This window comes from Elephantulus edwardii, unplaced genomic scaffold (assembly GCF_000299155.1).
Source record: "Elephantulus edwardii isolate Elephantulus edwardi_28Jun2011 unplaced genomic scaffold, EleEdw1.0 scaffold00122, whole genome shotgun sequence".
Lineage (NCBI taxonomy): Eukaryota > Metazoa > Chordata > Mammalia > Macroscelidea > Macroscelididae > Elephantulus > Elephantulus edwardii.
The window spans coordinates 2,730,832-2,744,642 of NW_006399872.1; the positions used below are offsets into that span (position 1 = coordinate 2,730,832).

At 38.5% G+C, this 13,811-nt stretch overlaps 1 protein-coding gene across 1 annotated transcript in view; it reads right to left on the minus strand.

Moving 5' to 3' along the window:
- The window catches only part of LOC102851582 (alcohol dehydrogenase E chain-like), a 49,685-nt gene that overhangs the window by 5,065 nt on the left and 30,809 nt on the right, over positions 1 to 13,811 (minus strand). The window contains exons 8-9 of the mRNA XM_006893105.1: positions 4,434 to 4,569; positions 1,525 to 1,663 (exon numbers count right to left, since the gene is read on the minus strand). Of these exons, the coding sequence (XP_006893167.1) occupies positions 1,525 to 1,663; positions 4,434 to 4,569 (275 nt within the window). The remainder of the gene's footprint in view (positions 1 to 1,524; positions 1,664 to 4,433; positions 4,570 to 13,811) is intronic.

The following is a 13,811-nucleotide window of genomic DNA, read 5'->3' on the forward strand; positions in this document are numbered from 1 at the left end:
AGTACACCATGGGGCAGCAAGATGCCTTTTGGCCAGCTGATGTCCGAGTTTGGTGGCAGTGGCACGGGCGGCTGGGTCCACGGTGTCAGCTTCTCCGCCAGCGGGAGCCGCCTGGCCTGGGTCAGCCACGACAGCACCGTGTCCGTAGCCGATGCCTCCAAAAGCGTGCAGGTCTCCACTCTGAAGGCGGAGTTCTTGCCCCTCCTGAGCGTGTCATTTGTGTCGGAGAACAGCGTCGTGGCTGCTGGTCATGACTGCTGCCCAATGCTCTTCAACTATGACGACCGTGGCTGCTTGACCTTCGTCTCCAAACTGGACATTCTGAACAGAGCATCCAGCGCAACATGTCTGCCATGGAACGCTTCCGCAACATGGACAAGCGGGCCACCACCGAGGACCGCAACACGGCTTTGGAAACGCTGCACCAGAATAGCAGCACTCAGGTGTCCATTTATGAGGTGGACAAGCAAGACTGTCGTAAATTCTGCACCACTGGCATCGATGGAGCCATGACAATTTGGGATTTCAAGACCTTGGAGTCTTCCATCCAGGGCCTCCGAATAATGTGAAGCTGAGCAAACCTCGGAGACTGAGCCAGCATGACCAGCTGCAGCTGCCTGCCTCCCCGCCCGCACGAAACACTGAAAACACCACCGTGCAGATGATCCCGTGTGTGGGCATGTGTGATGTGTGTGAGAACTGTGAAAGTGTTGATATTTTAAAAGCAGCAAAGACTTATCCCCCTGGCCTGTTTGATTCCATTTTTGACCAAAGCTTCTCTTTAAACAATTGATATTGGAAAGGGGGCAGGTATGTAAATCGTCTGCTAGAAAATGGAATAAAATTGCTAAATGTGAAAAAAAAAAAAGGATGGTGAAATTCTGTCTCACATATTTTGCGAATGTTGTTAGGAGGGGCAGTCTTTGTGAAAAGACATCAAGATGGGAAAAGTGAAGGGTCAGAGAAAGAAAGGAAGATCTTTAACAAGATGGATTGACGTAGTTAGTGTAACAATGACAGAGATTGTATGAATAGCACAAGATAGCCATAGGACCAGCTCTGCTGTTCACAAGGTTACGATGAGTCATAGTTGACTTGGTGGCATCTAGCAACAACAAACATGGTGAGCCAGGAGGAAGCTGGCCAGACTCTATGATTATTCTCACTACGTGATTCTGATTCTTCTCCTTGCAAGGGTGACTGTTCTTTAAAAAGACAGTGACTCTGATCATTCTGAGTCATGGTAACAGCATAATTTTATTTTAGAAAAATAGGAATTGCAAAGGGACTTTTCCTAGTTTTTCACAGTAAGATATTAAGTAAATATTTGAATTAGTCACAGAAAGATCAATGTATTTAATGTTTTTCTCATCTTTCTGTTTCCTCACAAATGAGTCATATCTTTGAGGAAAATAATCCCAAACTTTTGCTAGAACCACCTCCTGGTCATGAAAAAACAAACAAACAAACAAACCCAATCAAACAAAAAGAAAAAAAAAAAAACCAACTCAAAACGGAAATTACCTCTTTCCTGAGCGAAGAAGCTCTAACCCTTCTGTTATTTTTTCAAAAGGTAAAACATGGGTTATTATTGATTCCAATGGAAACTTTTTGGCCATGAAGTCAGCTACTAGTTTTGGGATAGAATCTTTACCTTTGTAACCTGCAAAAAAGAAAAGGATATTGTCAGTTCCAACTAGGAGGATGTAAGATAATTATGCAGAAGACTTTCTAAATAGAATGAAAATGAATATAAAAACTATTGTATTCCACAGACCACTTCTGTTACTGCATTAGTAAGGAGTAGTGTTGTTATCTGCCTTCAAGTTGATTCTGATGCTGTTTCCTACAATAGTTCTGAACTCTGCTCTATCCTGAGCCAATCTCATTGTCTCTGACACATTTAGTCTCATTTCTATATTTACTATATAAGTCTGTTTTGTTTCTTGTCTAAATACTCCCTCTACCCTCAGATAAACTAGAGCTTTTAGTTGTTAGATCTCTCATAGATGAATTATAATACAGATGATTATGCCCCAAGTCAAGAATAACATTTAGTGGGCATAATGTAGATGTGGACCATTGCTGTGTATTTCCTGGGTCCTATTACTTATCCTGGAGAAAGTGAAACAAGTTTGCTCCTTAGAGGCAATGATTTTTTTTTTTTTCGTTGACATTTAATTTTATTTCATTGACATTAGTTTACTTTATCATGTTTTTCAGTCAATACAGTTATCCATTTACAAACTTTCTCAGCATCCTTAATAGAAGCTCAGTGACCCCTAAACAAGTAAGCCATCTTTTTCCTCTACTTCTTTCCCACCCCTGGAAATTTCTAAATTGTTCTGTCTATACACTTTTTTTTTTTTTTACAGAGGTTTTGGATTTCCATTCATTCGTTGCCACAATTTTTTCCCTGCCCACCCTTCTCAGCTTGCTTCCCCCTCCGAAGAGAGAGAGAAAAAAATTCCTTCATTAGTATACAATTCCCACGTCCCTGCCCCCCACCCCCACCCCAAGAACACTTCTCTATGCAACCTTAATTCTGGATTCCTGTGCTAACCGTAATACTCAATCATATATCACTTCTAATCTGTTCTTTCCCTCATCTGTTTCAATACAATATACATAATTTATCCAGTTTTTTCTGTCATACCCCCACCCTGATGTCAGACCCATTCTACAACAGTGGGACCATGCAGTATTTGTCCCTTTGTGACTGAGATATTTCACTCAGCATAATGTTCTCCAGGGTTACCCACTTTGAATAGTATTGCATGAGTTCCTTGTTTTTCAGTGCTGCTTAGTATTCCATTGTGTGGGTATACCACAGCTTCTCTATCCATTCATTTGTTCATGGGCCCTTAGGCTGCTTCCAACTCTTTGCTATTGTAAACAAACCTGCAATAAACATGGGTGTGCATATATCTGCTTGGAGGGCAGACATGGTCTCTCTGGGGTATATTCCCAGTAATGGGATTGCTGGGTCAAATGGTATCTCTATTTGCAATTTTTTGAGAAAGTGAGAGGCAATGATTTTGAAGCTCTGTCTCCCATATTTTGGGTATGCCATTTGTATGGACAAGTCCTTTGAGAAGGCCTTCATGCCTGGAAGAGTAGAGGTTGAGTGGAGAATAGGAAGACCCTGGGTGAGATGGATTGACCCAATGACTGTGCAATGGGGACAGTTGTGTCAGAGATGGTGAACTTGATGCAGAATAGAACAAGGTCCAGAGCCATTGTTCATAAGATTGGTATGAGTTCTAGCTGACTTGATGACACATAACAAACAACTATAACAACAATTACTACTACAACTTATCCGTGGTACTAAGGAACAATGATCTCAGTTTGAGGACTAAGTCACTCCTGACACAAGGCATGGTCTTTTCAGTTTCTTCCTGTGCACCAGAAAGCTGGACATTGACTAAAGATGACAGTAGAAGAATTGATTCCTTTGAATTGGGATGTTGAAGAAGAGTGTTGACTATCCCACGGACTGCCAAAAAACACAAACAAATATATCTTGGAGAAGATATAGATGGAAAAGGAAAGATGTTGAAACTTCATCTCACATACTTTGACATATTATTAGAAGAGGCCAGTCCTTGGAAAAGGTGGAGAGTCCGTGAAAGAGAAGGAATCCATCCCCTCAGTGAGCTGTATTGACACAATGACTGAAACAACACTCTAGAGTATATCTTTTATAGCAGGGATAGTAAGGTCAGGGCAAAATAGGGCAGGTCTTAGTTCTGCTGTTTATGGGTCACTACGATTCGTGGTTGACTTGACAATGCCTAACAACAAAAATAATAAGGTATTTTGGAGTTGTTGGTAGAAATAGTTAAAAATTTGGCTGCTAACCATAGGTTGAATGTTTGAATCCACTTAATGATGCCACTAAAGAAAGCCCCATTGACTTCTGAAAAGTCAACCATTGGGACATAACTCCGACACATTGAGATCAACATGAGTTAAAATCAAATTGAAGGCAACTCTTTGGTTGTTAGTAAGCATTTGATGGCCTGCAGACACATTAGAAAAGTTGAAAGGGCATCATTACTCTCTGGGAACACCAGAAAGACTTCCCAAGAATGATCTGCCTCCGTTACTTCTGCAACTAGTTGATTTGGAAAGAAACTTTGGTGGAATGATGGTTAAGCACTGGCTAGTAACCTAAATATTGGTCGTTCAAACATATCAAGTAGCTCTGTGGAAGAAAACATCTAACAAGCTGCTCCTATAAATATGACAGTTTTGAAAGTCTTTGTGAATAGTTTGACTCTGACACATGTGGCTACTGGGGGTGGATATCAGCTTATAGCACCTTGCAACAGCTGACTTGGAGCCTGTAGATTCAATAAGAGTTTCAAATTACTTGAAGTCGAAAATCTTAAAATGATGTAATTTGGTCCTCCAGTCTAACTACATACCACCAAAAACTGCTCCTTTCCAGGTGCGTCCAGTCAATAGCAACATAGGGTTTATCTTGAGGTTTTTTGTAGCAGGAGGGGCTCCTATAAGGACACTTACACCATACGCTTTATGACAGCACGACACTGCAGACACCTGGAATAGAATTAATATTTAATATTGTTGAAATAGGTTTTCTTGGTAATCTCTAAGAATTAATGTAATATTTGCTTTGTTAGATTCTGAGTATGTGTAAGAATCAGATTATGGTTTTTAAAAAATTTTATTTTAATGAAAGTTTCCAGAGACTTTGGATTTCCATTCATTCATTGTACTTTTCTCCCTTCCCCCCGCCCCCAATTAGCTTTTCTTTTTGAAAAGTAAAAGAAAAAAATTCTTTCATTGTTATTCAGTCCCTCCCCCCAAGTCCACTTCACTATGCTACCTTTGTTCTAGACTCCTGTTAGAGCAATAATATCTAATCCCTTTTAAACAGATTATTTTTTGATGCTCCATTTCTTGCTAAGTCTCTGATAGTTCTGTGACTTTGGAGGATATCCAGAAAATGGATTCTGAATGAGTGAATAGAGGAATGACTTTGTGTGTGCACATCTTGTTACAAAGTAATAAGAAGACAAGCATCTATAGAAAATTATAAAGTCTAGTTCCTCAAATAAAGGTAATACATTGTCACACTTGAAATTCAGGCAATCAATGAGATAATTATTAATTAATTAATAGGTACCTCGAACCCAGGGTTTTGAACAGGTATTTTGATGAAGAAGACACAATGCCAATTACATTGTCAAGTTACTTCTTGTCTATTTAACATTTTCCCTTTTATGGATCCTTATTCTACTGACTTTACTGTTCATTTCTCACATGGTCATGCTGATGTATACAAATCAGAAAATTATAAGATTTGATCTTCAAGTCCAACTTTGTTGTTGTTAGATGGCATCAAGTCAAGGAGGACTTATAATAATTGATCTAAACATTGTCTTTACTCATGCCATCCTCATAATCTCTGACACACGCAAGCCTGTTGCCACAGTCACCAAGTTAACCCACTTGGTGGAGGGTCTTCTTCTCTTTCTTCAACCCTTTACCTTCCCAAGCATGATGCCTTTCTCCAAGGAATAACTTCTCTTAATAATATGCCCAAAGTATGTGAGATGAAACTTAACTCTATGTGCTTCCAAGGAACAATCTGGCTACACCTTCTACAAGGTGCATCTGTTTGTTCTTTTGGCAGTTCATGCTATCTTTAGCACTATTCTCCAACACCACAGTTCAAAGGCATCAATTCTTCTGTCATCCTTATTCATTAACCAGCTTTCAGATGCATAACAAGTGATTGAAAAGACCATGGCCTGAATTAGGCATCTTGGTCCTCAAACTAACTTCACTGCTCCTCAATAATAAGGAAAGGTCCCTGACTTCAGACTTTCCTAGCACAATACTTTTCCTGATCTCCTGATTGCCAGTAGCAGGCGATTGTGGATTCAAGGAAGATGAAGTTGTTTACAGTCTCAATCTTTTCTCTGCCTATTATGATATTGTCTATCAGTCCAGTGACAAGGATATTTCTTTTCTTGGTGTTGAGATGCAATCCATATTGAAGGCTGCAGTTATATATCATCAAAACCTGCTCATTTTTAGATGCGTCTGGCTGACAGAAACATATTGGTTTTACTTAAAATTATACCTACTCTTCTTGAACATCAAACAACTACACATTAAATGCTGCAAAAAGATCTAGTTTACATGTCTAACAGAAATTCATAGAACTCATTAACTCTAGCCCTTAGTCAATCTACAGTCCTCAAAGCAAACTCACCCCCATGGTTCAATTTTCAACCAAGCCATCGACAGACCTTTAAGGTAAACAATATCACCAGGAAAGAGTGCTCTCCTGAGAGCTATCTATCAATATATGATTCAAAAAGGCAGCTGAAGACAATATGGTATATACAAAGAAAATATCAAAGACTTAACAAAAAACCTGTTAAATCTAGTAGATCAATTTAATAGAGTGGAAAGATATCATATCAATATATGAATATCTGTAGGATTCCTCTACAGTAAAAAAGAAAACACAGAGAAGAAAACTAAGAAAGCAATATCATTTACACTAGCCAGCCACAAATTGAGATACTTGGGAATAAATCTAATAAGAAACACAAAAGACCTTTAAAAACAAAACAACCTACAAAACTACTGTAAGACAATAAGAGACCTAAATAAATGAAAAATATTACTTGTGCACAGAGAGTGAGATTCAATTCAGTGAAAAGTGAAAATCTACTCAAAGCCATATACAGGTTTAATGAAATTCCAACTGGGTTTTTGTTGTTATGTGCCATTTAGTCACCTAAGACTCATAGTGACCTTATGTACAATACCTTTGAACCTCACCCCGTTTTGAGGTGTCTCTGACACACCTACATCCATTATCGCAGTTACCATGCCAACCCATCCCATCCAGAGTCTTCCTCTTCTGTGTTGTCCCTCCACCCTTCCAAGCATGATATCTTTCTCCAAGATACTAAATTCATTTTTCAAAGTGATGGAAAAGGCAATAACTTAGTTTATTTGGAAAAGAAAGACATCTCAAATAAGCAAAGCTCTTCTGAAAAACAATAATGTAGTGGGAGGCATAGCATTCTTTAATCTCAGAATTACTACACAGCCTTAATTACCAAATAGACACACAGAACAAAGGAAGAGACTCAAGAATCCAGAAAGTAATTCATTTACCTAGGATCTACTGGTATTCAACAAATAAGCAAAACCTATCAAATGGGGAAATGACAATCTCATCAACAAATGATGCTGGAAAAACTGGACTGTCTGACACAAGCCATGGTCTTTGCAATCACTTGTTATGTATCAGAGAGTTGGACAATGACTGCAGAGGATAGAAGGAGAATTAATGCCTTTGAGTTGTGGTGCTGAGAAGAGTATTGAGTGTACCATGGACTGCTAAGAAAACAGATTCATCCTGGAGAAGGTTAAACCAGCTGCTCCTTGGAGGCAAGAATTCTGAGGTTTCACCTGACATACTTTGGACATGTTGTAAGGAGGAACTGGTTCTTGGAGACGGACATCATGCCTGGTAGGGTGGAGGGACAGCACTGGAGGGGAAGGCCCTCTATGAGGTAGATTGATTCAGTGACTGGGGAAATTGAGATGGGTGTGTTGGAGGCAGTGCAATTGGGACAAGATAGAGCAGGGTTTAGGGCTGTTGTACATAGGTTCACTACGAGTCACAAGTGACTCAACGGCACATAAAAACAACAACAACAACAGCAACAACAACAATCTGCTGAAAGTTGAAGCAGGATCCACATCTCACTCTACATACAATGATCAACTCAAGGTGGATCAGAGATATACTGGTAAAGCCCAAAACCATAAATATAATAAGAGACAAAATGAGACCAAACTTGGAAGACCCAGCCTATGGTATAAGTAGGCTGGTGAGTACAGCCAGAAATGCACAATCAGGAGATGATAATAACCTTAAATAGGACCTTCTAAGGGTTAAGCCATTATGCACATCAAAACCTTTTTTTCAGTAGGGTGAAAAGAAAGCATGAGTGACTGGGGAAAAACATTTGGCATTGATATTTCAGTCAAGGTCTCACAATCAAAGTTTATAGGACCTCCATAAGAAAAAGACTGATAACACAATTACAAAATGGGAAAAAGAGATGGAAAGAATTTTCATAGATGAAGATACTTAGATGGCCAACAGACACATGAAGAAATGTTCCAAATCACTGGCAACAAAAGAAATGCAAATCAATAACACAATGAGATACCATCTCAAGTCTGTAGCAGTGGAAAAGTTTAATAGGAAAGCAAGCAATAAATACCAGAGAGGATGTGGATAGATTGGAACTCTTATGCACTGTTGGTGGAATTGTAATATGGTACAACCACTCTCGAAGGCAGTTTCCTCAAAAGCTGAATGAAGAAATTACATATGACTCTGTCTACTGCTAGGAATATACCCCTAGGACAATAGGACTGAAACACAGAGATTTACACCCTAATGTTCATAGCAGTGTTATTCACAGCAGCAAGAAAATCGAAAAAGCCCAAATACCTATTAACAAAGGAATGGATTGACAAATTGTGCTACATTCACGTGATGGAATACTATACAGCACTCAGGAGCAATGATTTGAAAAAACACTAAATAATTTATAAGAGTTTAGAGAGCATTATGCTGACTGAATTAACTGCCTCATAAGAACCAATTCTGCATAAGACCATTGATATAAAAATAGAAGGATAACTAGTAAGATGTGCATAAACATTTAAAGGGGGGAAGGGGAAGGGTGGCAGGGCTGGTGGTAGGTAGGGATAGGAGGAAATCACGAGGTCACAGAGTTTGGTGGGTGAAGGAAGAGAGTGAAGAAATTAGGAAAGATCCAGTGGGGATCTGAAAAGACGGGGTAATAGTAGGCATAGATCAATAGTGACTACTTTTATAAGACATCATTCATGGAAATTATGTAGTTATGTATAATTATGTAGCACAATACGTGTGAAGAATGTGCAAAAAACAATATATATAAATTTTCTAAGCAAACCAATATACAAGAAAAAGCCGATTTAAAAAAAAAATTTTAAAAAAACAATTTAAAATAAAATAAAAAAAATAAGACTCCACCAAACACTGTCCACCATGTGCAGTCATTATGGCATTTGACCTCCAATGGCACAAGGTTCAGCATCACAGCAACCCCAGGTTACCTCAGTACAGCATATTGACAGAAGAGTGCTGTACCACTTAGAAGAATGTTTCTCCAAAACATAATAATAACTGACTTTGAAATACAAAGGCCTTCCACGAGGTCTTGTTAACTCTAAACAAGAGGTGTAACTAACAAAAAAACACACCAAAACCCCCAAAATATATGTATAATTAATTGAAAAATTACTTCATAATATCCCCATACATGTAGTAAACAGAATAGATCAGCACTATTTAAACATCAGTTTTAATGTTATAAAAAATGTCTATGCAAGATTAAATGGAAAAGCAATATGATTTCTAAGCTTTCACTCAAATGGAAAAAATGAGAAAGAAATAAAGAAAGAAGGAGGAAAGAAAACAACATAGGAGAAAACAAGAAAATGCTTTTGCATTGTGGGGATTACAATCAAGTTCTTGAAACAAAATGAGTATGAATTATTGAATGGAAAATCAACTTGTTATACAAACTTTCTGTCAAATTACAATGAAAATTTTGTATTAAATAAAAATTGTCTTAAAACATTTCCCCTTCAATCAAATAATTGATCAATTTTGATAATAAGGAAATGGTTTGTAACCCCCTACTCTGGATGTATAACATTTATTTCTTGGTTTTGAAATACAAATATATCCTTAGAACTTGTAAGTATCAGTCACTTGATACAGTCAAGGAAAGTGATAATTCATTTCCACAAGAGAGAATAGGAGAGTAGCAATAGAAAAGGATAATAGGAAAAGAAAAACAGAAAAAAATGGGTGCTTTCATAACTCTAGTTATCTATGACATATTCCCAAGTCAATATTACAAAAATCATTATATTCAGGATATTGTTCTCCATTGTGAATGCTTTTGAGATTTACCAGAAAGCATCAGCATTTGGAATTTGTTGTTCTGAAGACCTTTTTCGATTGAGTTCTAGAGAATTCTGCTTAGGTGGAGGTGCGGTCCACTTCACTAATGATAGATAATATTTTTACTTGAAAGCAGTGCAATTCAAAAGATGAAATAATTTCAAAATTAGAGAGAATTTTTTTATAACAATGTTAGTATGTACCATTGAGTTGATATTGACTGATTATGATCTTTTGAACAACAGATTGGAAACTTGCCCTATCCCTCGCTGTTCTCACAATATCCTCTATACTTGAGTCCGTTGCTACAGTAACTGTCATTTTAACTTGCTGAGGGTCTTCCTTCCTGTCTTTTTCTCACCTTCCACCTTAACCAGCATGATTTTTTTTAACAATAGATAATTTACCCAAAGCGTCATCATCCTTGCCTCTAACGATCACCCTTGTTGCATTTCCTCCAAGACAGAAACGTTCACTATCCTCACCTCTAAAGAGTATCTTGGTTGCACTTCCTTCCTTCAAGACTGACTTGTTCATTCTTTTGGCAGTCCAGATATTCAATACTCTTTGCCACAATACAAAAGCATTGACCATCTTTATTCGTTATCTAACTTTAGAGGCATGAGAAGCATTTGAAAATATCATGGCTTGGTGCAGGCACACCCTAGTCTGTAAACTGACATCTTCATTCTTCAGCATTTTGGAGAGGTCCTTGATTGCAGAATTTCCCTATGCAACATGTCTTTGGTTTCTTGACTACTGTTATCATATTGATTATGGATGTAAAATTAGCTCTTGGACAACGTCAATCTTCTCTCCACCTGCTGTGATGTTCCCTCTTTTCCAGTGGTGAGGATTTTTGTTTTCTTGATATTTAGATGTAAGCAGAGTGCTTAAAAGCAATGATGTCAGTCTATAGACTAAGGGGCCCCTAACACAGGCCATGGTCTTCACAGTTACTTATTATGCTTCAAAGAGCTGGAAAATGACTAAGTGTGACAAAAGAAAAGTAGATGCCTTCATGTTGTGGTGCTGGAGAAGAGTCTTGAACATACCATGGACTGCAAAGAAAACAAAAAGGTCTGTCTTGGGGAGGGTAGAACCAAGTTTCTCCTTGGAGGCTAGGATTTTGAAGCTCCATCTCATGTATTTTGGGCATGTGGCCACGAGAGACAGGTCCTTGGAGAAGGAAATCAAGCTTGGAAGGGTGGAGGGACAGCACAGGAAAGGAAGACTTCAGATGAGACGAAGTGGTACAGAAACTGGAGCAATGGAGGTTGGTGTGTTGGAATTAGTGAGACTGTTTCAGGACAGGCAGGGTTCAGAGCTGTTGTACATAGGTTGCTATGAGTTGCAGGTGACTCAATGGCACAGAACAACAACAACAACAGCAACAGCAACAACAACAACAAAAAATTGAAGGCTGTAGTCTTTATTCTTCTGTAGTAAGCACTTTATAACTTCTTCACTTTCAGCAAGGGAAGTTATGTCATATGCATAACACCAGTTGATGAGTCTTCCTACAGTCCTGATGCCACATTCTTTCTCTTATAATATACCACTTCATGAAGGTTAGCAGTTTTAAGTTGTCGCTATGTGCTGTCAAGTCACTTGCAATTCATAGTGATCCTATGTAAAATAGCCATGAAAACGGCTCTATTCTTTTTTAAATTTTTTATTTTATTTTTTTTTAATTCTTTTTTGTGCATGTACCATCATATCTGATCTGACTGGTACAGGAGGAAATTTTCCCTCCTTCTCCAGCAGAGCATCTGGTGGATTTGAATTGTGCACCTCTGGAATTGCAGTGCAGCTTCTTGCCTCTAGGCCGCCAGAGCTCCCTGAAACCTTCTCTATTGTATGCCAACTTTACTGTCTCTGACATACCTATCCTCATTACCCCAGTTACTGAATCAATATATCTCATTGATGGTCTTCCTCTCTTTCTCTGTCCCTCCATCTTTCCAAGCATGATGTGCCTCTCCAAAGACTGGTCCCTCCTTGCAACGTGACCAAAGTATGTCAAATGAAGTGTCAGAATCTTTGCCTCCAAGGAGCACCCTGGTTTTACCCTCTCCAGGACAAACCTGTTTATTCTCCTAGCAGTCCATGGTATATTCAAAACCCTTCTCCAGCTACAGAGGTCAAAGACATGAATTCTCCTTCTATTATTCCTTGCCATTGTCCAGGTTTCTGACTCATAGCAAGCAATTGCAAAGACCGTAGCCTGGATCAGGCACACCATAGTCTCCAGACTGATGTTGCTGCTTTTCAGTACTCTGGAGAGGTCCCTGACAGCTGACTTTCCCATTGCAATTATCTTTTGATTTCCTGGCTGCTGGTACCAAGAGAGTTGATTGTGGAACCAAGCAAACTAAAACTGTTAATCACAATCTCTTCATCATCTATCATACCATAAGTTAATTTTTATTAAGAATGTCCTACCTACAACCAGGAGAGAATAAAATTGATGAATAGGACCTTTTAAGAATCCCATACCTATACACATTAAAAAAAAAGTACAAAAAACCCCCCTACACCAACAGGTTGAGAAGGAAACCCACTGACTCAGAAATATTTCACAATGACATATCTGATAAGGGATTTATACCTAAAATTTATACTCCAGACTCTCAGCAAAAAAAAATATAAACAATCCAATCCCCAAATGGGCACAGGATATGAATAGACACTTCACCAAAGAGGACATTCAGATCATAAAATGACCAAAATTCCTAGCTATCAGAGAGATGCAAACAAAAACAACTATGATAAATCATCTCACCCCAGCAACAATAGCAAAGTTCAACAGGGCAGGAAACAACAAATGCTAGAGAGGTTGTGGAGAGACTGGAACTCTTATTCACTGCTGGTGAGAATGTAAAGTGGTACAACCACAATTAAAGGTGGTCTGTCACTTTCTCAAGTTTGGAAATAGAAATATCATTTGACCCAGCAATTCCACTACCAGGAATATACCCTAAAGAAGCCAGAGCTATCACCCAAACAGATGTATGCACACCCATGTTTATTGTTGTGCTATTCATAATAACAAAAGATAGAAGAAACCCAAGTGCCCATCAGCAAATGAATGGATAGAAAAACTATGGTATGTTCACACAAAGGAATACAATGCAGCATTGAAAAAAAAGGAACTAATAAAATATTACACAACATGGGTGACTCTGGGTGACATTATGCTGAGTGAAATATCTCAGTCACAAAAGGAGAAATACTGCATAACAACATTGTTATAAAACAGGAGTGATATGGGGCTTGGGGGAGAAACAGAAAAGAAGGGATAAATTATTAATATTACATTGGAACATATGAAGAACAGAACTATTTAAAAGGAATATACGATTGGTTATTATCTGTGTGACAACAGTCTAGAATAAGAGATACATAGAAAAGTGGACTGGGAGATGGAGGGAGGGAGGAAATTATGCAACAATGAATGATTTTTTTTAAGTGAACTGGGTAGTGGGTAGGGAGGAAAACGTGTTACAATGAATGAGTAAAAATCCAACTTCTCTGTAAACTTTCATTAAAATCACAATTAAGGAAAAAACCCACCAAGGTGGCTTGGGGGAGTGGTGGGAGGGAGAGATCAATTTGTGTAACAATGAATTAATGCATTTATTTTTAAATGAATGTACTTTTTTAAAAAGTTAATTGGGAACTCTAGTGGCCTAGTGGCAAGAAGCTGCACTGCAATCCCAAAGGTGCATGGTTTGAATCCACCAGATGCTCTGCTGGAGAAGGAGGGGCAATC